This window comes from Cynoglossus semilaevis, chromosome 16 (genome assembly GCF_000523025.1).
Source record: "Cynoglossus semilaevis isolate Cse_v1.0 chromosome 16, Cse_v1.0, whole genome shotgun sequence".
Taxonomy (NCBI): domain Eukaryota; kingdom Metazoa; phylum Chordata; class Actinopteri; order Pleuronectiformes; family Cynoglossidae; genus Cynoglossus; species Cynoglossus semilaevis.
In genome coordinates, this window is record NC_024322.1 from 9,289,733 (window position 1) to 9,312,518 (window position 22,786).

General features: G+C 39.1%; 1 protein-coding gene across 2 annotated transcripts; it reads right to left on the bottom strand.

The window, feature by feature from the left end:
• Positions 1-671: 671 nt before the first annotated feature.
• Positions 672-22,780, bottom strand: tbl1x (transducin beta like 1 X-linked). Of its 2 annotated transcripts, none has more exons than XM_008328525.3 (15): positions 22,576-22,780; positions 8,051-8,156; positions 7,368-7,513; positions 6,915-7,134; positions 5,643-5,775; positions 5,327-5,468; positions 5,148-5,211; positions 4,921-5,018; positions 4,743-4,803; positions 4,526-4,647; positions 4,369-4,443; positions 4,140-4,267; positions 3,419-3,584; positions 2,749-2,850; positions 672-2,637 (listed from the first exon to the last, which is right to left on the bottom strand). In XM_008328525.3, exons 2-15 carry the CDS (start codon positions 8,106-8,108, stop codon positions 2,611-2,613), a joined length of 1,542 nt encoding a protein of 513 aa, XP_008326747.1. In that variant the 5' UTR covers positions 8,109-8,156; positions 22,576-22,780; the 3' UTR covers positions 672-2,610. The 2 variants fall into 2 exon arrangements, with proteins under 2 accessions (XP_008326747.1, XP_024919459.1); XM_025063691.1 differs by lacking the exon at positions 22,576-22,780 and adding an exon at positions 13,312-15,584.
• Between the last annotated feature and the right edge of the window lie 6 nt (positions 22,781-22,786).

The following is a 22,786-nucleotide window of genomic DNA, read 5'->3' on the forward strand; positions in this document are numbered from 1 at the left end:
ATTTCAGCTGTTTACAGAATGTTTGAATTGAATGTGACATTGAAAAAAATGTATTTCCTGCTGCCTTCCTTGTATTTTTGCACACAGCTGTTATGTATTAAATGCCATAAAGATTTCTTATACATTTATGGGTTTGTTTGCTTTTTTTTAAACCAATCATTGCAGTGGATTTTGTCACGTCTCAGACGTGCAGTCTGTCGTTTGTAAAAATAATTGTGTCTGGATGTAAGTTCGCTGTCTTGACTTATGTTCTTTCGAATTCAAGTAAATCCATGAGTCTGGAATTAAATTTAAAGCCTGATAATCTCTCTCTCTTTAGCTTAGCTATTAGCTTTAGCTCATTGACAGCAACTCGGCATCCTTCTAATAGCATTACCGCCACCTAGTGTTTTGTTCAATTAATAACCTAGAAATGGCCCCTTAAGCCTCAGAAAAAGGGAAAAAAATTGTAAAAATGAATAAAAGACCAAAAAAAATGTTAGCCATAATTTTCAAATAAAAAAGTCTTAATATTTGTTAAAATAAATAATATTCTGCCAACAAAAAACAAATTTTATGGTAAAACCTTATTATTTTCTTGAAGAAAATAAGTCAAAATCTATGACATCATAGTGACCTATCAATATTCTGGTCAGCAAAAGACAGGATTTAAAATTAAACACAGACGCCACTGTTTCTGATATCAAAATAGAGTGATTTATTTGAAACGCAGAATGACTTCAATGTTTTAGTCCTCGAAACAGGTGAGCCACCCTAGAGCAGGGCGTCAGACAAACAGTCGCCGTCACCACACTTATTCCAACCTGGGCTCTTTAGCCTGCCAACCCAAACACAGCCTGATTCTCAGTCTGACACAGACAATATTGGCTCTGAGCAAATGAAAAACAACAAACCACCCATCAACATCGAATAGTAATACAAAGAAAGACAGAAACAAAAAAAGGAGACAAAAATATATTGGCCCTTTAACTGAACATGAAGCTGAAGCCACCACTACAAAAAGTGCACTTCATGTTGGTCTGGCTGAAGTCGATGCAGAAAGAAAAGAACCAGGTAAAAGGCAAAAAAAAATCAAAGCCGTGACAACTTTGTGATCAGCTCTTAGGGTTAATACACGACTGCAACGCTTGAAGCCCATTAATTAGCATTTTAGCAGGCAGCACTCACAGGGACTGAATGAGAACAATCATTACCCACATTTAGGTTTTCCAGTCTTTTTAAGCATCAGTTGGACTTAAGCTCCGCTTCCACCTTGTGGTCACAATGTAGTCTGACATTTCTGCTGAATGTTGAGGGAGGAGAAAAAAAAACCCAAAAAAACAAACAAACAAACAAAAAAAAAAACAACCAGAAAAACAGAGGAGCCATAGATAAAAACTATCACGAACGCCTCCATCCTTATGACATGCACTTTTGTCAGTGACTCTCTGTGATTATGAGGAGAGACTTGAGCTGTTTGTGACTCACTTGATTTAAAAGAAACAAAAAACATTTGGATGCACGGGTCAAAAAAGACCAGGATTTTAAAAAACGCTGCTGAGGCATGCACTTTCTTTAAAAAGAGGCCTCATTCTGTGTTAGCAGTAAAAGACGTGACAACTCTAGCCATTAGTGAGCCCCTACAGGATGGCAATAAAGAGTAGTGTATATAAACATATATACACAGTATATAAGTCTGTGTATTTATCTAATTTACATATCTTTACATTCTTTAAATTTACATCCAAACGGGCGAAGATTTTCTTCTTTTCACATCTTGTTCACTGAGCGATGTTTTTCTAATCTCGTCTGAACTGAGCTCGATCTTTGTTTGTTTTCCATCATTGTTTTATTAAGAGATGAGTACTCATTCTTGGCGTATTGATTTTGATGACGTTAAAATGTGAGCGTAGAACTACCTCGTACTGGCACATTCAATTATGACTTTCAAAAGTCCATCTGTGGAAAATAGACAAAAAGATGGCTCCAAGAAGTACTCTTGAAACACACTAGTCTCCGCTGAGGAGAAGGTTAAGCACACTGTCCGTGGACAATAGCAGTGCTTCTGTTCTGATGTTACTTTCAGCATGTCAACCATTACGTCATTAAACCACGACATGGAGTAACATTTGCACAAAGGAATTCTCTCTCTCTCACGCTCACTCTCTCTCGCTTCTTGTTTTGTTTGCAGCCAAACATGTGTCTCATTAACACTTCTCTCAAACTGTAAAACCCAACTCGGTGTTTCCGACCCTTCACATTCCCATAACAGCTGGACCGTAGGCCCGGAGGGGATCGCAGCACTGCTTCATTGGAAACCTTGTAAAACACAGATGCACCCAGCGATTTGGATTTGGTCCAATCTGGGGGATCTCTTAAAAAAAAAACCCAGACTCCATTGTCTCAGTCAGGCCGATGATGAAACACACTTCAACGGAGTGCACCGAGTTCAGTGGGTGTCGGCTCATCAGGAGCAGCTGTCGTCGTTTTGTTTTTCACTTCTGTGTAGGTTTTTTTTGCGTCAGTCCACCTTAACGGCTCCTTTAAAGCCACGAGAGTGTGTTTGCTGATGTCAGAAGAAGGCAATTTGCTGCGCGTTCCAGGATTCATCATTAGAAAGTCTCAGGTCAGCTATTTTCGGAGATCAAGAACACAGACCTGCAAGGAAATGACGTTTGGTAGCATTAATAAAACATTCCAGGCAAAATACTGCCCAAACTCAAGATGAAAAAAAAAAATTGTAAAGTCATCTAAATGGATATTGCCTACCGATCCGTCTGATGCACTGGCACCAACTTTGTCCCCGGTGCTGTTCCAGCATACCTCGAAAATACCACCAGTGCCTCTGTAGCTGTGGACTAAGGCTCCGGTCTGGAAACGACAGCACAGACAAAAAATTACCAACAAAAGAACGAATACGAATACAAATGCTATAAACAAACATTTTTTCTACTTCATTTTCCTGTAAAACAGCACCCTCCGCTGGACAGAGGGCCACATTTAGGGTAAAAAAAAATAGTAACATCAAAATCAAAAATTCACACCAATCAACCAAAAGCTGAAAAACAGGGCAGACAGGACAAACACCATGGGTACAACAGAGAAGTAATGTTTGTGACATGTTGGTGTGCTACAACAAATGGTGCGTTCAAGTTGTTCATGAATGTTGGAATTCCACCATTAAACTTAAGCACAGACAGAAAACAGAAAACTTAGTTTAGTACCACGTGCCTTAAACCTGTATAAAATATATAAATATAAATCAAACTATAGGATTAGAAACATATATCTATATATATTAGTATGTTTATCTGCTAACATTATTGTACTGACAGCTTTTTTCTCCCCATTTGTAGTCTTTACAGCAAGCTCTCAAGGGTATTTTTTACCAGGAAGGGGATAAACGAGGAAAAATGGTGCAAATCTGCGGTCTGCTTACCGTGGTGTTCCAAATGTGGACGCACTTATCGAAGGAACCACTGGCCAGGTGTTTACCATCTGGGCTGAAGGCCACACTGTAGACAGGTTCCTGGTGTTTGGTCAGTGTGTGAATGCAAATGCCCCGGTCCACATCCCACAGTCGAACAGTGGAGTCGAAGGAGGCGCTGGGCGTGAAAGGGAAAGAAAAAACAAAAAACATTCTAATAGGAGTATGATGATTCTGAATGCAAAAAAACAATATATACAAAATGTGTCGAATTTTCATTGAATAATTAGTAAAAACACAATATAGGGATGAAAAACATTTTAACCATGATTTATTAAAGGTATTAAAGGGTCAAGGTAGATTTGATTTTATTTTGAAATGCTGGCACCCAGTCTGGATTTGTCTGTGCAGGCTGTGAACATTAGTGCTGTTTGAGCTGGAATATTTTAAAGATTTGTTCACATCTGGTTCAGGATGTGAGGCTGTGGCCCGCTGACATTTACTAGCGCTCAGATTTTGCTTGGAACATTGTTTCTTCTGAACAGTGGGCTGCAACAAGACCACCTCAGTCCCTCCTCCCCCTCCAATCGTACAGTCAGAAACATGTGGCCCCTGCACACAGGTCACACAGAGCTTGACTTTTCTGTCTGAAGTGAGCAGTGTGTGTGTGTGTGTGTGTGTGTGTGTTTGTAGGCTGGTGGGTGAGAGCTATGTGAGATGATGATTTCTCCACCTGGCAAGCATGATGTTGGAGTTGGGGTTGTTTGTGCCTGGCCCTGTGGGACTCCACTTGATGGTGTAGATCTCTTTGCTGTGGGCCTGGAGGTCGTGAACACAGGACTCGTGCTTCATACTCCAGATCTGTGGGTGGAGGACGAATTCACAGGACAAGGTTTGACCGAATGCAAATCACAGAGGTGGTGAGTCCTTAATAAACTCTTAGACTGGGGAGTAGGGCTCACCTTTAACGTCATGTCATCTGAGCAGGATGCCAGCAGCATACCTGATGGATCCCACTTAATGGCATTAACCTCATTCTGTGGAAACACAAAACTCATTAGACAGGGGTAATTAGCATTGCCTTTGGCGACGTCAGGTCAGAGGAACTAAGCAGTTTACCGTGTGGCCCTGGAAGGTCTTGAGAGGCCGGTCACTGCCGAGTCGGCATACATGAATGCACATGTCCGTGCTACATGAGGCAAAGGTGGTGTTGTTTTGCCAGTCCACGTCCAAAGCTGGGGCTGAAGAATATTTAAAACAGAGATCCATATTTATGAAAGGGTTTGAAGATTTATAGTTTAGTTTGTTAGCTGTATTTATAGCAAACTCACTTTACCTGAGTGGAAAGGAAACTGCTGTTTGGCTTCTCCTGTGAGTGCATCCCAAATGATTGTCGTCTGGGAGAAGAGGTGAAATCAAAGGTTAAGCATATGACACACAACGAAAAGAAGAAAAAAAAACAGGATACTGTTACTGAAAGACAAATCCATGCTTTGGGAAGATCCATAAAGTACCTTATCTACGCCAGCACTGAGAATAGAGTTCCCCTTCTTGTTCCACTTGAGTGCAAAAATGGGCCCTTTGTGCTGCCCCAATGTGCTTGCCAGATTTCCTAATGGACAAGAGCCAAATTCATTTCTTTTAGAAGTGGAAAAAAAACTGCTTCAGAAAAGTCAGGTTGCATTTTTTAACAATAACAATGACCCATTCCCACTGGAAGGGGACAAAGGGGTGAACATACCATCCTTTGTCCATATTCTGGCAAATCCATCATACGAGCCAGTTGCCAGCAGAGTCCCGTCGCTCTATTGGATGGAAAGATAACATAAGTGTCACCGCTTGCTTCGCTTGTAAAATCTGCACATGATCGATGTAGAATGAGTAGATGGTTGGTGACTTATGAGGGCGGGAGGAGCATACATTCCAGTCCAGTGAGGTGACGTCTTTGTTACTTGGGACATCCTGGCCACCTTCTCGGATACAGTGGCGCAGCACCAGCTGGGTGGAGTTGGAGTTATTATTCTCGTTCAGGTTCCAGATCCTGGCGGTGGAGTCTCCCGACCTGCAGAGAATACCAACACAGATGGAGATGAGGTCAAAAGATTGTTGAAATATAAACAGTCAGTGAGGGTTTTATCTTTCGAAGCCATTAATCTTTCAAAATAAAAGCTGAAACGTGCACGGACTACAGTCTGACTCATTTTGCCATCTGTTTTCGGCACAGACAGACACCCACCCTGAGGCGAGCAGATCGCTGACGGGGTTCCAGGCACAGATGAACACTTCGGACTCATGACCTCGAAGCACTGTGGCTTTACTAGCTGGTATTGCGACATCCATATCCACCTCCATAGGTTCACTGTGGTTATCTGAAAAGAGTCAGTGCAAACACAGATGGTAACATCCACTTGCAATTGTATGCATTAATACACACGTGCAAACACACATACAGCAGGAGCCAGCTCTTAGCATGGGCCACATAGGTGGTCACCTGGGACGCCATCTGCTGGAAAAGGTCTTTGAAAGAAATAAATAACTGTAATACCTTGCAATACAACACTTTATTGTTTATACTGTGGGAGTAGTCTTGACTCTTTAAATCTTTGCTCATTTGGCTGGGGGATGGGGAGGGTGCTAAACCATAACCTTGCCTAGGGAACTAAAATGGCTGTAGCCTCTATAATAAGCCTTTATAGAGTATAAATAACTGCTGTTTCACTGTTTCAAGACAGTCTCTGCAATACTGAGTATTACTTTAGATCTAAAGAGTTGCATTTTCATTAGCAAAAGACCTCAGAAAAATCAATAATGATTTGTTGCGGGTCTGTGCAGTTCTGCTACTTTTACACCCATCACGTCTGTGAACGTGACTCAGTTGTTGTGTACACTAGCACCACAGCTTAGTGAGAATGCAGGCCCGGCTTAACGAATGCAGATTTTATTACCAGGGAAAAGCCTGGTGAGCACTGAATCCCAATGTCCACCGTCCCTGTACCTGCAGAAAGTTAACGCTCGCTCACTCACACCCACACATTACTAACGTCATCCACACCTTCGTTCAAGTCCTGAAGGATGAAGTGACACAAACAGCCACTGCTTGTCTAGAGCTCCTGCTGATCTACGAGTCTGACTGCACTGACAGAAGCTGCTAATAATAACACATTTTGTGAAAACCGCAGCACTGACACAGATTTTGGGCAGTGTGCTTAAGTGCAGTGGTGGCTTAGTGGTTAAGGAAGTGGACTTGGGTACAGAAGGATCCTGGTTCGAGTCCACCAGCTGCCAAAATGCCTGAGCATAGCATCCCTGGGGTGCCCAGGGATGCACAGTGGGGGTGCCCACTGTTCACTTTGGTGATGGGTTAAAAACAGAGGTCAGATTTCATTGTGTGACACAATGACAAATAATTCTCTTCACTTTCTTTTTTTTTTTTAATGAATTCTATAAAACTTGAAAAAAAGATGACAACTATGTGCTTATAGGAAAAAGAGAGACATTGAATTCTTACTCATGTTGTGAGTGCCATTCTCCTCTCCATTAACAGTGGCTTCTCCATTCTTTGGTGCGTTGTTCTGATTCCCAGAGGTCGAAGCTGACATGCCACTGGCCGCCTGCTGCTGGGCTAACTTGTCACGGAAGGCCTGCTGCCGCGTCTGCACCACGTCGGGCATCACAGCATCGATGAGGGACAGCGACTCAATGGGTCGACCGTCGAACACTGTACCATCCTGTCAGCAAATGTATTCATTTACTTCATTTTTATTCATTTTGCATGGAAAACAAGTTTAAATCTGTGTTCAATAAAGGTAACATTCAATTTTAAATAAAGTCTTTTAAGTATTTCTTACAGTAAAGAAATATATATTAAGACACATTTTGAATATAAATATACAAAAATTACTGGAATTATAGTGTGCAAGTTTGTGTGCAGATTCTAGAAATAGCACGTCCTTGTCCTCACCTCATTAATGCTGATCTCCGCCTCCACATACTGGAGCCCTTTCTGCAGGATGGAAATGAGAGCTGCAGGGGGCACTAGTGTTCCGTTGATGTTAGACTGGCTAATGTGGCTCTCTATGCCAAAGGTGAATGCAGAGTGAGAGAAACCTGGAAACAAATGCGCATTCACATTTAATAATCAGAATAGCGTCAGGGACGAATTGTGTCCACGAGAAACGACGATACACACACGCACGTTCACAAGCACACAGGCATACGAAGACCAGTCTGCTATAGTGTTTCCAAACACACAGACAACGAATACATCCAAAAGCTAAACGGCCAAACAAGAATGACATTTGAGAGCACAACAAGGTCTGCCAATGTGGATGTTGACCTCTGAGCTGCCGGTTGTTTGGACTGTGCCAGATGGCATCAGATGCAGTTGCAATAAACAGTAATAAAATCCAAACGCTGTTTTTTAATTAAATATCAAAGTCCTATCAGAACACACCAAGATTATGTCTAAAAAGAAAGGGAAATACTCATTACAGCAGCAGTACAGAGAGTACTACAAAGCTACTTAATTCCCATAGCCTAAAAAATGCAGTATTTAGAGACAAATAGCATGGAAAATATTAGTAAGTAAGTATTTTAAAACTGATGCATTAATAACATTAATTAATCTGTTTTTAGGGAACATACCTGATTCTTGCAGATATCTGTAGACCAAGAAATTTACTTCGTCACTGGTAATACTCATCTTAGCCCAATGTAGAGGATGAGGTAAGTTCTAGTGCTGGGCTCACTCCTGAAAATGAAAACAAAAATAAAGTAACTGCAGGTGATTGTGACCAGTCATATCTGATTTTATTGTAGCATAAAAGTATAAACTGTAAAAAAAAAACATCCTGGACCAATGTGCTTGTACCTTCAAATACATGAATGGAGGGAACGTCTTGTGGCCACTCTGAACAACTTTACTGTCACTTTGTTATTTGTGTTGATATTTAACACATTTACTTCACATTCATAGCGTTCATAAAGTCCTGGCAATGCAAAAAGGATCGTAAATACCAATCCTGTACCCATCTCACCCCCTACCTCATCATTTGTAACAGAGCTCATGTATACGCCTACCTCATCATTTGTCATTTGTAACAGAGCTCATGTATACGCCTCCATTATGAACATCTTAAAAAAAAAGCTAATAAACAAACAAATTAATTCAAATTCTAATCACTGTTTTTAGTAAATAAGAGAAATGCATGTCTTCAGATTCCCAAAACAAGTATGTACTTTATATAGGGTATACATAACAATTAAAATGAAGGCTTTTAATCAGGTATGAAGACTACAGGGCTGTCAAACTTTCATTCCAAACACCGCCCAGGTCCACTCAAGTTTCCCTGCAGTAGCATAGCAACAAGAGTGATCAGTAAAAATAGGCAGAGAATAGAGATGTCCCAATTACCGGCCGACAAAGAGCCAGAGGGGTTAAACATGTTACTCAACATGAATTATTCACTTTCACCTTTGTAAGGATTATATTTCTACTAACCCAAATCAGTCACAGTGTTTTTACATATGTTTTCTAAGAGAGAATTACAGCAACTGCAAATCAAAGAAGACAAAATAACAAAATAATAATAACGAAAATAAAGGGAACAAACAAGGTTTGTTTATGCTACTCAACTACCGTGCCCTGATGTGACCATGGTCACCATGTTACTCTTAAGCTAATTAGCTTACATATGGGAATAGGAAGAGCTCATCACATCAAAGCACGGCAGCCACTACACCCAGGGCCACGACAGATACATACTAAACAACTGGAAACGTAATTAACATGCAGCCTGATGGGGCTTAGGTCCCATCAGTGCAGAGCGGCAGCAATAATCCCTCAAACAGATGGCCCAATGATGGCAGCACCAACTACTCACTGGGCATCAGAGCCTCTTCGGACCAAACAATGTGACATTTGAGTAAACATGACAATATGCTGACATCTGCCATGGCTTTGATGGGGGGGAAATTATATAATCTTGGTAAAAGAAAAGCAGTATTTTTGCAGTGACAGAAAGTGGTTGTGATAAAACACCACAGCAGTATTCATTACACCCAGCTACACATCAGACAGCCCGTGTTTTTCTCTCACTGCTCTCATGGGTAGTTTATTTAAGTAGGTCAACAATGGCAGATTTGTTCTGTTGCCATACGATAAATTCAACAGTTCACCTGATGACGTACAGTATAATAGGGCTGATTGTGCTAAGGTCTATTCTCAGTTGAATGGCCCACTAGCTAGTTAGAGTGATTATAACTAACCAGGTAACATATCTGTTCGGACTTACTTCACCAACATTGTTAAATGGAACATGAAAATACTGCTGTAAAGTATAAGGGGCTTATTTTATCCTTGATTTTCTTCATGGTTTGTTTACTTTTAAATTGAAATAGCCTTCTGTAAATGAGAAGAAAATAAAGCTGGCTGTCTGTATTTTCTTGTTTGCTGTCCTCACTGTAGTTTGGGTTGAGCTTTGGTCACCCTACTAACTACATAGATATAGCACTGCCTTCCAGTTAAACATAAGATGTAAAAACAGATCAATGTGTGTCAAGCTACTATAGCAATATGAGCCTAGTTTCACAGAAGGCAATATCTAAATATTTGAACCAGATCAACCTCAGCTAAGAAATACAGCAAACAGCTTCTCCACATTAAACTCCACATGTCAGACTGGGAGTATATTAGTTTGAAACAGACAGAGCACAGAATCCATCAAATAAAAGTGAAATACACATAATATACATTTACACCACATGATCCAAGACATCATCAGACCAGATGTACTGTGCCTGTTCCAGGTAAACACCAGTCGTCTGCAGAGCGACTGATGCAACCAGGAAATCTCTCTGTTCTGTTTTACACAAAGCCAACAAACACATCAGAAAGACTGACAGAAAACAGGTGTCAACATTTAGGTGCAATCAGTACACAGTGGAATTATTAAATAGATTAAATAAATTTAATAAATTAAATAGAATTCTACATCAGCAAAAACAAATACATTCAAAATTGGCAGCAAACAGCAAAATGGTTGCATCGATGTTTGTTTACACACTATGGTTATAGTGGGACAAAAAACTGCCTCCACACCTTTTTATTGCACAATGACCATGACCACAAAACACCACAATTTACACTTTTATGGCTCGCTCATTTTGTCACACAGCTTCAGCGGCTACCAGACAAGAAGAGCAGAAGAAGGTTATTAATTACTGACAAAATAGGATGCAAATACCTGGAACACCTTTGTGCGTACTGTATGTACGCACGAGTACATGACAGCCCTCCTATTAGCTTCAAAACATCAGGTGAATTATGCAAAGTAATGTTGAAGTTGATTTTTAGGATGAGTGACAGTGATATTATAAACGAATTACTTTAAAGACAGATAATTAAACATTAAACCTGAGCCAATACTAAATAGCAAACACTGACATCTTCCAGACCAGACAGGCCTGCCACATGAAATCACCAAACCATCACAACAATTATAAAAACCAATCCCAAAAATCCCTTTTGAGCACAATTTGTTCAGAGCAGAAGTAATGGCGTAATGAGGGATCAACAACCCTCCAAATCCTACACATGCGGGATTGAAAAGAGTTATGTTAAAAATCCAGCATAACAGGGACCCCATTTTCTCCTGAACAGTCACCTCATGACAGATGTGCAAACAAGACCTGGAAACAGCAGCCATTTTCTCTTGAACTGCTCTGCTGAGTAAAACCCGCCTTTGAAGCTGCTGGTTGGGCTGCAGTCTTGAGTGGAGGAGGGGAGCGGGAGAGAGACAGATAGCACTGGGGAGGGAATTCTAGAGAGGGGATGGTGGAATGGGAGCAGGGTGATAAATAATGATCCCACACAGGTAATCACAACAACCATTTATGCATTATTCTTAGCTTCTCTCAATGAGTTACTTAGCGGCAGCTGATGTAGGTCACAGTGGGGGATGGTAGGTCAGCACACGCTGGGGGGGATGGTAGCGCTCGGTCTCCAGGGTAAACACTTCTCCCACACTTCCTATTGATGGAATTACTGTTTACCAGCGGTGGCCGACTGTGTGCCAAAGGGAAACAACAGTGTGCAGGGTTTCAAAGAATCAAAGGACTCAAAAACACCAACCCACTAACCATTTTAAATGAAAAAACAAACATAAATACAGGAAGTAAGACTAAACGTAGTATGCAATGGCAGGCTACTCCTCGACTGATAGTTTTACTACAACCCTAACCTCAGCAGTAGATGAAAAAATGTATATGATTTTATACATATATACATATATATACATAGTATGATTTTAATTATAATAGAAAAAACACAGTTGCCTTTACCAAACCCTGCATCAGCCGTCTAAGTCTAACACAGGGCTTTTCTCCAAGGTGCACAAAACAATCACCCTCCTACCACATACATTTGAGCGCACCCGACACATACATTTACACAAAAGTTAATAGGAAAGGAAAGTGAACTACTTGTCATTGTGACACAGCACACCACTGCACACAACGAAATGCGATCTCTGCTTTTAACCCATCACCAAAGTGAACAGTGGGCAGCTTTAAGGGCCCGGGGAGCAGTGTGTGGGGACGGTGCCATGCTCAGAGCACCTCAGTGGTAATGACCACTGCCCCAGTAATAGACATCACAATGCCAATTACTGCATTAAGAAAGGCCAAAGTCGGCAGTGGACATGAAGCAGTTTTATTTTAACAAATATATTACCCTCTCATCGAGCTGTTGCAAGTGACAGAGGAGACTTGAACTGCCAACAAACAAACTCAGCTGCAAGTTCTATGTCTCATTCTATGATAATAATATCATAATTTGATCTGCACAGTTAAGAGCCAGAATATAGTTTTCTGATGTAAGTTCGGGAAGTCGGCTGTTGTTTGAAGCTGGAGTGCTTCAACAGCATCAATGGAAAAGATTGAAACTCATTCAGATATTGTAAAATAAAAGTTAGACTTGTATTATTTTGTACGATTTTCCAAAATACAACACTTCCAGTTATATCAGTGTGGAACCTGTGTCTTCTCTTCGAAAAGCTGAACATTTAGAGGCGCCATCATCAATTACATTTTCTCCCAGGGGAATGAATGGGAAATTGTAACAGTCAGAGAGGATCAGTGAAAAGATTCATCAAGATGGCTCCTCAGGGGGGCTGTCAAGACCCAGGATCCTCCCTTATGCAAGACCCATTACAATCAAATAAAAATGACATCTCCCACTTGATAACCGATGTCAATTTGTATCTTTATTGAACAAAAGGATATAAGCCATCCTATATTGTTCAAAGTGAACCCCTGGGCAATTTTCTATCATCAGTTAGGTCACAGCATACACACCAACTGAACAAAAAATATTAACAAAATATTATAGTAAATAAATGGGTGTGAGTAAAACACAGAAAAGGTTAGTGTATGAACAGCGCATTCGTTGTGTCTCTCTGTCTCCAACACACAACTGATTTCAATTTTATTGAATGATTCAAGTCTCCTTTCCAAGTAGCAACTTATTCAGTACAGTATTACCTGTTGTGCAGTGTCTGCTGTGAAGCAATATTTATGTCATAAGCTAGAAAAGACAATTTTCTACCTTGACTTTTTGCACCCTTTCCCTCTGTTTCAGCAGCAACCACAGTGTAGGGACTAAATTCTATAATAATATAATACAAGAATCGTTTGTGCAATATCAGCTTTTCAAAAATGAGGATAAGACGATAAGGGACATTAGGGAGTTGTTGACAAACACTTTGCCTTATTTCTTTTTACACAAATAATGACAAACTACATTTCTATTTAAAAACAAAAAACATTCCCCATTAAAAATGCTGTGTCTAGCCTAAGATAGGTATATCAAGAGGAATCTAGGTTCATATTCAGAAAAGAAACATCACCTGACTCTTCTGTTATATGTAGCTGGAGAAACAGCGAGCAGCTTCTTCTCACTAATTTCCCATATGAAACAATGTGAGGGTGAAACTAAGGGTGTGTTCACACATTTTATGTCTGCTTTCACTAAATTAACCCCTGGTGTTGTTGCACTGCACATATGGTTTACTTTTACATGTTTGATAGCTATCATCCCCATTTCAATGCACACTGAACAGACTTACCTAGAAGACACATAGATGGCATGAACCAGCGGTGGCTAACCAGTCAAAGGCTGAATTTTGACCGTGTTACTGCAATGAGCCACATTGCAAGTCCCCTTTGGAAATTCTTGGTCAATGTTAGCATGGAGTGAACTGAAGTGCCGCTGAATATTTGAAGCCTTGAAATGCGCTAATGATGCCTGACATATAAGGCACAATGGCTTGCCATTACAATAAAAAAAAAAAAACAACCTCTCCATCTCTATTAAAACCTTCCTGTGTTCATCTTCATATATTCGTTTGGCTGTGCATTTTTCCCTGCCATTTTGAAAGTGAATTTGGTAGGCCTACGCACTACTCAATGGTTTTCCCCTCTAAGTCATTTACATTTGACATAAAGGTAAGAGCTGCATGAAACTGGGCAAAGAGCCGCATGTGGCTCCCGAGCCACGGGGTGGCATATACAGTAGAACTAAGAATACGTAACCAATCTATCTAAAATAAAAGCTGGAACAAAATGCAACACAGGTAGAAAAATGTTTAGTGAATTTATTAATTGAGACAAACACTAAGATAAATGTGTGCATGTAATCGTGGTACACTGGATGCAGTTGCAGTAGAGCAGCACATGCACCGAGGGCTGTGGGGGATGGAGAAAAGCTGGTATGTCTTTGGCACTGAGCAGACTGAATGATAAAGCAGTAGAGCGGAAACCCCTCTTGTAGATGTTTTGCATGTACTCTGACCTTGTACTGGAATCACCACATGTATAGACAAAGATTGGTGATGGTTCGCTGCTCATCTTTAATCCATCAGGCAATGCAAATTTAAAACATTTTTTTAAAAAACCCAGCACCTTGTCTTTGCTAGTTTTAAATTCAAATCTAGTCCAGCAAGTGTTACACAGTGTGGTAAATGCTAAACATCCAGTATATGTGAGAAACACAAAACCGATGGTCCCTGCCTTTGTCTGTGTTGACGTGTTTGTTGTTTTTCTTTTTTTTTCTTTTTTCATTTTGAGAAAAAGCATTTTTCTATTCATCGAAAAGAAGGACAGGAACAACATGAATGTCTCTGTAAACCAATCCCTTTTCCCAAAAAGGTGAGGATTGCACAAATAAGCTGTAAACACAGCAACAAACCAAGTGAGGGCAATACAAGTGTTGCTATGGTGACCAGAAGATCTTGCTTCTCTGTCAACAGCTGCTCATGCCACCCTGAATACCCCTCCCCACACACACACATTTAAACACATTTACACACACACACACAGAGACTTTCCTTCCATCTGACATCAGGGTCAAACAAACAAAGCAGACAGTGAAATGAAATGCTTATTTTCATTCTGATCCTTTGCTGGACATATCCTTTACCTTGCTTACATACAGCACATTATCACTGAACACAGGCTTTCATAACGTGTCAGTGTCCTTACAGCACTTATCCTGCTGAGCAACTCAAAAAATGAATTGATTATTAAATCGAATATTTAATTTATGTACATTCACTTCTTCCTGCCTGTTAATTGCCACATTCAACAAACACAAAGGATCAAATGATGTTTAGGAGGCAATAAATGCAACATGACTCTGTTGTAATAAAATATGACCTTGTAATCTCCTGCATGGCACTGTCAAGAACACACACACGCACGCGCTTTACAGCTACTTATTCAACGTTTATAAACTACAGAATGATAAGCCCTGTTTTATGGTGCCTCAGTTACATGCATTTACTACAGCTTAGCCAAACTATGCAATCTGTGAGTACTAGTGTGTGCGTGGTACTTTAACTGTCACAATAGTTTCCAAGTTCAAGAAAGGAAATGACAAGATATGGAGCCTAAACTTGTAACTTTCACCGACTTTCTACAGAGGGTTGTTTCGTTTCCGGAGCAGAAGGTTCCACTTCACAATGAATGTTTTTTCTGAAACTGCCTGCCTCGTCATCCAAACACAGAAAGATTCATTGCAGTAGTTTGAGGAAAATCTGTACAGTGTGGTCAAATCTGTTTTTTAATATTATTTTGCCAGTAATCTAAACATTTCATCTTCCTGTCATCCTTCATTAGGTACAGTATGTAACAATACACTCAACTCACAATACATGATTCATGATTTCTTGGTTCACAAATTGACTTTGACATTTTGAAACAAAATGATCTTGGTTCACAATTTGACTTTGACATTTTGAAACAAAATGAGCATTAGACAAATTGGGACTAAATACAGTGATCCTTTTTCAAAAAAAACACTATGCAATATACCATAACTGAAATGTTTTTGTGTACCTCATAAAAATTATCTTAAATAACAAAATACAAAAAAATGTCCACTTATTTACAGAAACAGTGTAAAACACTGTTTGTGTCCGTGAAAGAATTACTTCCACATTCTGTTTGAACACCTAAATGTCAAGTAGGCTATGTAGAGACGTGACGTCTTGGTTTTAATAGCAGGCCACAACTACCGGCACCTACTACCACCTACCATACTAGAGTGTGTAGTGTTCTTATGCATTTATGCTCAATTCATTTTTAATTACACCAATGTGAATTATTCCATATTTGTATAGATTTTTAAACGCAAGACTACATTTTTCAGCCACTGCCAAATAATCACCAGTTAGCTGACAGCTAACTGAAGTTTTATCTTGTTGGCCACATGAGTGTAAATGTACGGGTTATTCATCTGACATTTGGCGGAGATTGAATAAATTTGCACCCAGGAAATTTACAAAAATACAAAAACATAATGTCCACCTCGACAGAAGGTTAATTTCAAACACTGTGGTATTTGAGCAGATGTATAAAGAAACAAGATTTGATCAGCGTGTATATCTGTTAGACATTAGAAGCACATGATTTGTTTGGTTGGTTATGTGATCCAAATTGCCAGGTAAATTAGAAATGTTTAATGTTGGTCTAATCAGATAAGCATTTTAAATCTTGCCATCCAGGTATAGGACCTGGCAAGACCAGACAGGTCTAAAAATTATTTTCTTTAACGCATCTGACAAAGCCAGAAACCGTTTCGCTCTTGTCTAGCAATTGTCAGCTGCAACCACTTCCAAATGTGTCAGTCAGCAATTTATATTTAGTAACACATACTTTACTGTCAGAATATTTTGCTTTATTATAGTGGAACATAGAGTTTTTTCTGCAGGAAGCAGAGTCAGTTATAAAATTCTTCTTTTTACAGAAGGTAAAACTACTGCTTAAAATACCAGCACCTTCTAAGGGTATACTGGACTACTCACAAATTTCAGAAGAGATGTACTACATTCCAATAATGTAAGAACGTGAATATGTTGGAAAAAAAAGGGAAATTTATGGGTGAGTTTATACTTTTCACCAAAAAGTAACACGCCGAAATTGAAACAATGACTAAAGCTAAAAACATCCCCCTTTGGTAAAGCAAAATTTCCCTCAAACATGTTTAAGCCTGCCCAATCACCTTGCAATTTCTCACTGACATTATCTGAAGGCATTAATACTACACCGTGAAAATGTTGTGCTGTAGTGAAAAACTATCCAAAAAAACCCACAAAAATGGAGTTGAGCTTTTATTTAGCCAGGTTTATGACACTGAGTGTATATTTTTATGATATTCCTCCTAGACAGTAAAAGTGAACCAACGGCTGAAGTATTACAATTTGTTATTTGTGAGACAGTATTTTGCATACCTTTAAATAAACAAGACTTCATCTGATTTTAGACCATCTAAGAACACAGCAGTTATAGCACAACACAAAAACGTTTATGTTTATGCGATAATGAACACAGCCACCCTAAATCCAAACAACTGCAACCAATACTTGACCGTCATTTTGGTGTAACCACTAGTTTGTCAGTTGGCAGGAAGCCTACAAAGCCTGCGAGTCTCTTTTGGAGGGAGAGAATGCTTCACCTCCCCCCACGGCCTATCATAAATAAATACTGCTACAGAAATATTTAGACAGCTCTATGCAGAGCTTTGCAGCACCACGGGGCTGACAGGGGCTTTATCAGGGACTTCCTTGCCCTACTTATGAGCAGGGGATACATTTCTGTTTTGAGCACACAGTCAGACGCAGTGTAGCAGAGATTTGCTCTTGTCTCTTGGCGTCTCAGATTCACCAGTCTACAGCAGTCACATGTGAACTAGTTATCGGTGACAATTCAGGGAAAGGATTAGAACCAGAAAAAGAAAGAAAGAAATAGCTCTCTGTGCAGCACTTTACGTCAAATAATATTACATAAAGTAGTAACCCTGTAGTATAAATTTAGCATATTTTTATACCTTGAAACAGAATACACCACATAACAGATACTACCTTCAAAAAGCTTTTGAAGTAGAGAAGGACACTCACAGAAAAACAGGGCAAAACAAAATCCTCATGTTATACTGAAGTAGAGAAATGGTGCAGTCAACAGCTGCTTTTAGATACACACTTAAACTGGGAAATTCTGCAGAGATGATTTTGAAAGGGCATTTTATGTGAACAGTTTGTCAGTATGACCTCTGAACATGTACTCTACTTTAATATGTCCTGCTATATCCAGATTTTTAACACAAAGACAAGCACCATGCGCTTTAGGAGGTTTTATTCTTTATCTATTGATAAAGCCTTCAGCTCTCCAGGAATCAGGCCAAAAACCAAGCGTCCAATTACTTTTGAACCACAGAGTAATTGTTAAATATTTCCCACCAGGTTTCTTTACAGTTGCTGCAAACCACCTTAAATTGAAGCTGGCACTTTATATATAGTGTCTGTGATTTAATTTAAACTGTGACCTTACTACAGCTCTGAGCCTAACGTCCAGAAGGGCTTAAACTGGCCTAATTTTTGTTTCCAAATAAGCACCATGTACATCCACACCACAATTTGACTCCAAAGTTTTGACTTTTTTTTTTTATTAAACACCTGTCCCTACGTATATGGGTTTCTTCTTGCATCATCTACGTGTTCCATGGTAAAAACATCACCAGAGATGGGAAATGTCACTTATTGTTTTAAAAGAGCTTTCTCTTCCCTGCAGGCTCCTGCAGAATTGCACCATGAAAGGCTTTATGACAGCAGTTGCTAACAAAGATAGAGCCGACTAAGATAAATAAAAAAAATGGCCATGTGGCTGGACAAATAAGCAAAAGTGATCAGTCTTGATCAGTTGAGTTGTTGAATTTTTGGTCCTTGCAATGCATGTTGAAGGTGCCTTGTAGAAAGCATTGTTTGTAGAGAGAGTTGTTTTTAAATCTTTGGTGATGCTGTTGTCCTCAACGATATTAATCAATCTGCAGTCCCTCACAATCCATTTGACAATTGTCAGTGAGCTTGTCAAACTTAGGAAATTTATTTCTGAATCTCAGTGTTGGTAAATGCCACACTTGACCGAGGCAACCAACTGCACAAGCACCTACTTTAAGCTGCACCCTCTCTCCTTAAATCAAAAGCAGGAGCCTGTGTCTGCTCGACTTTTTTTCCCTCCATTGTTTACCTATCTGCACGTCTGTGTGTACATATCCTAACTCTGTTTTTGTTTCCCTGACTTTTCCATGGTGTCTTTTTAAGGACCACCATGTTCCAACATGACTTTGTGTGATCTTCCTTCATGTAATGTGAAAAAGGTACTGAACTCCTATAATCTTAAGAGCACCTTTTTTAATCAAAGTATTTGTTACAGAAAGCGGAATCAAGCTAGTCTGATGGAAGGAGGGAGCGCATATATGTGTGTATATATACGCATGTATATAGATGCCTTCATACACCACCACTGGAGGAAGAAAAACCAAGGTAAAACACATACTTTCTCCAAGATTGCATATTAAAGAAACTGAAATTCTTCTTCTTAAATCCTGTCTGTAAAGAAACAGTCAGACAATAACGTTATTGATTTAAGCCTTCTGAGTACACAGCACAAAGGTTACTGTGTTAACCTGGTATGAAATAAAAACGTTCACAGAGACATGCAAGACATGCACTCTGCATTTAAACACACCGATGGAATTAAAGTAACTAGTTTAGTTACTGTGATTAACATATTTAACAAACCATAAAAAGAAAATGATGATAGTTTAAAACATGTACTTAAGACAGTAAAACTCTTTTTGTCCTCCTAATGAGTAGCACTAAACCCATCTTTGCAACGACCACTATTAGTGTGGACTACAGCCCTCACCCTGGGCAAATAAACTAGTCACTGTGGTAAGAACTCAGGCAAGGTAATAGGACTGAAATCAATAGACAAATTAGTGTGTGAAATAAGAATTGTGCAGGTCAAGTAAAGGGTTAAGCTAACTCTGGAAAATTCTAATCACTCATGTACAGTAATCCAATGTGTTCCATTTATGTGCAGTGAATCAAGCAACACTTCACACATACGGAAAAGTAAGCTTTGGTAAATTGTTGGAGATGTATATTATAGACCAGATCTGGCCAATTTCTACATCTACTGTAACATGATACCAAACCACAAGTCCACTTAATAGGCCACTCACTGTACCCCAAGAGGCTTTCTTCTACTAAATATCTATTACATAAAAAGATAAACACATTAATGTCTTCATCACACAAAATGGAATGTAATGGAAAAGTAAATGGAAGTGCAAGATGCACTGAAAAATAGAAGAGGAACCAAATTAGATTCCATGGCACAAATTTTACAGTAATATTACAAGGAGAGCAAAAAAAATTGGACACATCTCTAAAATTACTCTGCCAACATCAAAAGTGAACAAAAGGTTTTTTTGACAGTGTAATTTCAAACATGGCCAAAGGAATCTTTTCAGCTACTATTGAAAAGACATGGAATGAGAAATGGGTTTAAATTTCTCCATTTAAGGGCATTTGGAGGCTGAATGCACTTTTAGCTTAAAAAAAGGGGGTAGATTAATAAGTAAATCCCCTTTAATTTATTCCTGTTTTATGATTCATAATATTGACCTATTATCATATTTATATTTCTTCCAAGTGCTTGAAAGAAATCCCTTATAACATTAGACAGTAATACTTGATTATAAATGGTTTCTGTCTCAACAGCATTGACATATGGGCGTGGTTGTTGGTGCTTGTGTAATTGTGTCCAAAAGCTTACCGATGTCTGGAATGTTGTCTTATAAAAGGTGGTGTCGCTTATTAAGAAAAGCTGCATGAGTTGCTGACTATGTCACTCCCTTGATGACAATACATAGGAGCCCTCTACACGTAACTAATTTGATCCACAATAGTGCACTTTGAGTTGGTGAGCCATATGAAACATTTCTAGTGCCATTTGTAGTTTTTTAAATACTATTTAGAAGTGTGTATTGTATGTATTTAGAAGCCAGCTTAGAAGACATTGTCCAGTTGATAGTCCTTGGAGCAACTACTGTCTAAAACAAAATGTGGGATAAACTTTTTTCGATACGCTTGGCCTGTATTGACAATAGATGTCATTGTAATTGGCTAACTATGTTTGGCCAATCACAAGAAAAGAAGACAGCCAGGCTGATATAAAAATATATAATAAGAGAGTACTCAGTAACACAAAAACTGTAAGAAAATCTAAACATACATTTAGATTTTCTTACAGAACATAGAATTTTTAGACACAGCTGAAGATTAGGTCGAGCTAGTATCCCATGTCTGGCCATCACTATGCTGAAATTAACATGAGTAGGTTCCCCAATGTCATTACCTACTGTTTTATTTTGGTATTCTAGTTAGAAGGGTTCATCTGTCTGCACCTATTCTACTGTGAAGTGATGGTTACCTTTAGAATAGTGTTCTTAAATAGTGCACAGCTGCTGACAGACTCAAGTGAAATATACTGTATTGAAGTACAGCAATTCCAGTGGTTGGGACTTCTGTCCTTCTGACAGACAACAAGGCAATTACATGATATGTAACTCCTAAAAGACTTGTTTTTATATCATTAAGGTGGAAGGATGAATTTTAAAGGTATGAACAAATCCAGCACTTTTGCTACTTATTATTGTGTAAGTGAAACACCTTTTTTTTGTTATCCAATGCTGTTGTCAAAGACTTGTTAATTAAACAATGTTTGATTTTGGTTGTTTGCCTGGAACTGTTTGTCAAGCAAAATAGGTCTACAACAATGTCAATAAACCAAAAAAAAGAAAATCAGTTATGACCTTAAGAAAAGTCTTGAAAATGTAGTGAAGTGTAAGGTCATTGTTTTAGTATTCATCCTATATGGTTTTTAATGTCTTGGTTCTCTATAATACAGACGATAAACACTTTGATGAACACCAGACTGTATATCACAGCTATTTGTTCATTCTGGTCTTGTTATTCTAATTTCTTTTGTGTCAATCAGGGACTACTAGATGGTAAACATTCTGAACATGTAAGTCTGATCAAATGTATTTATTTATCCACACCACTGAGACACAGTGGCCTTCCAGGCTACTCTCTTGACACCAGTTTGTGTTATGCGTACACCTCAGTTAGGAAACAGCTTTAACAGTGTAGTTATACAGTAACATGAACTGTCCCTTGGCTACTAGAGCCAGAGTAGTACAGTTGAATGTCTCTCCCCTCCCCCACTCATGTGCTTTCCCAAGTCTGCAAGATAATTGAAAATGTCATTTATATTTAATCTTAGGGAAAATGTCTTAAACAGCATTGGGGAAACATTACACAAGGCTAGCTTTTTTGGTAGTTGTGTATTGACAAAGTATGTCCAAAGTGCCCAATAAAAGGGATAACCTTCAGAATGTAAAACTTAATGTATATAGAAGGTAGAAGACAACAGCAGCTACTAAGGCTTGTGACTAAATGTTATGGTGGAAAATACATGTTGTGAGACTTGTGTTAATAGAAAAACAAGTAAAACGGGAAAAGGTAAAATAAAAAAAAGATACATGCAGTAATAATTTCAACACACGTGTGAGTCAATGGGTGACTAAGCTGTGCCGGCAACCTTTCTAATCAATGACACACAATCACCACTTTGTAAAAGCCACAGTCTTATACGTAGAACACCGACAAACAAACAAGAGCAGCCTGAATCAGGCACGACTAAAACATACAGTGTTTGACTTTATTAATAATAATAATAATAGTATTATCGGTAAACTATCTTACCTTTTTGTATTGTGAGAGTGAACTCGTGGTGTCCGCCGCCACCTCTCTTCCTCTTTCACAAGGAGAGCTTCCAACTTCAGCAAGCTAGCAGCGACTTTCCTCCCATTTTGCTTCTCGTCATATTTTTTTTCGAATTTCCCGACTCCCTGTGTACTGTTTGTTAGACGTAGCGGTATTGAGGCAACAAACAACAGGCAACAAAGTTCTTATA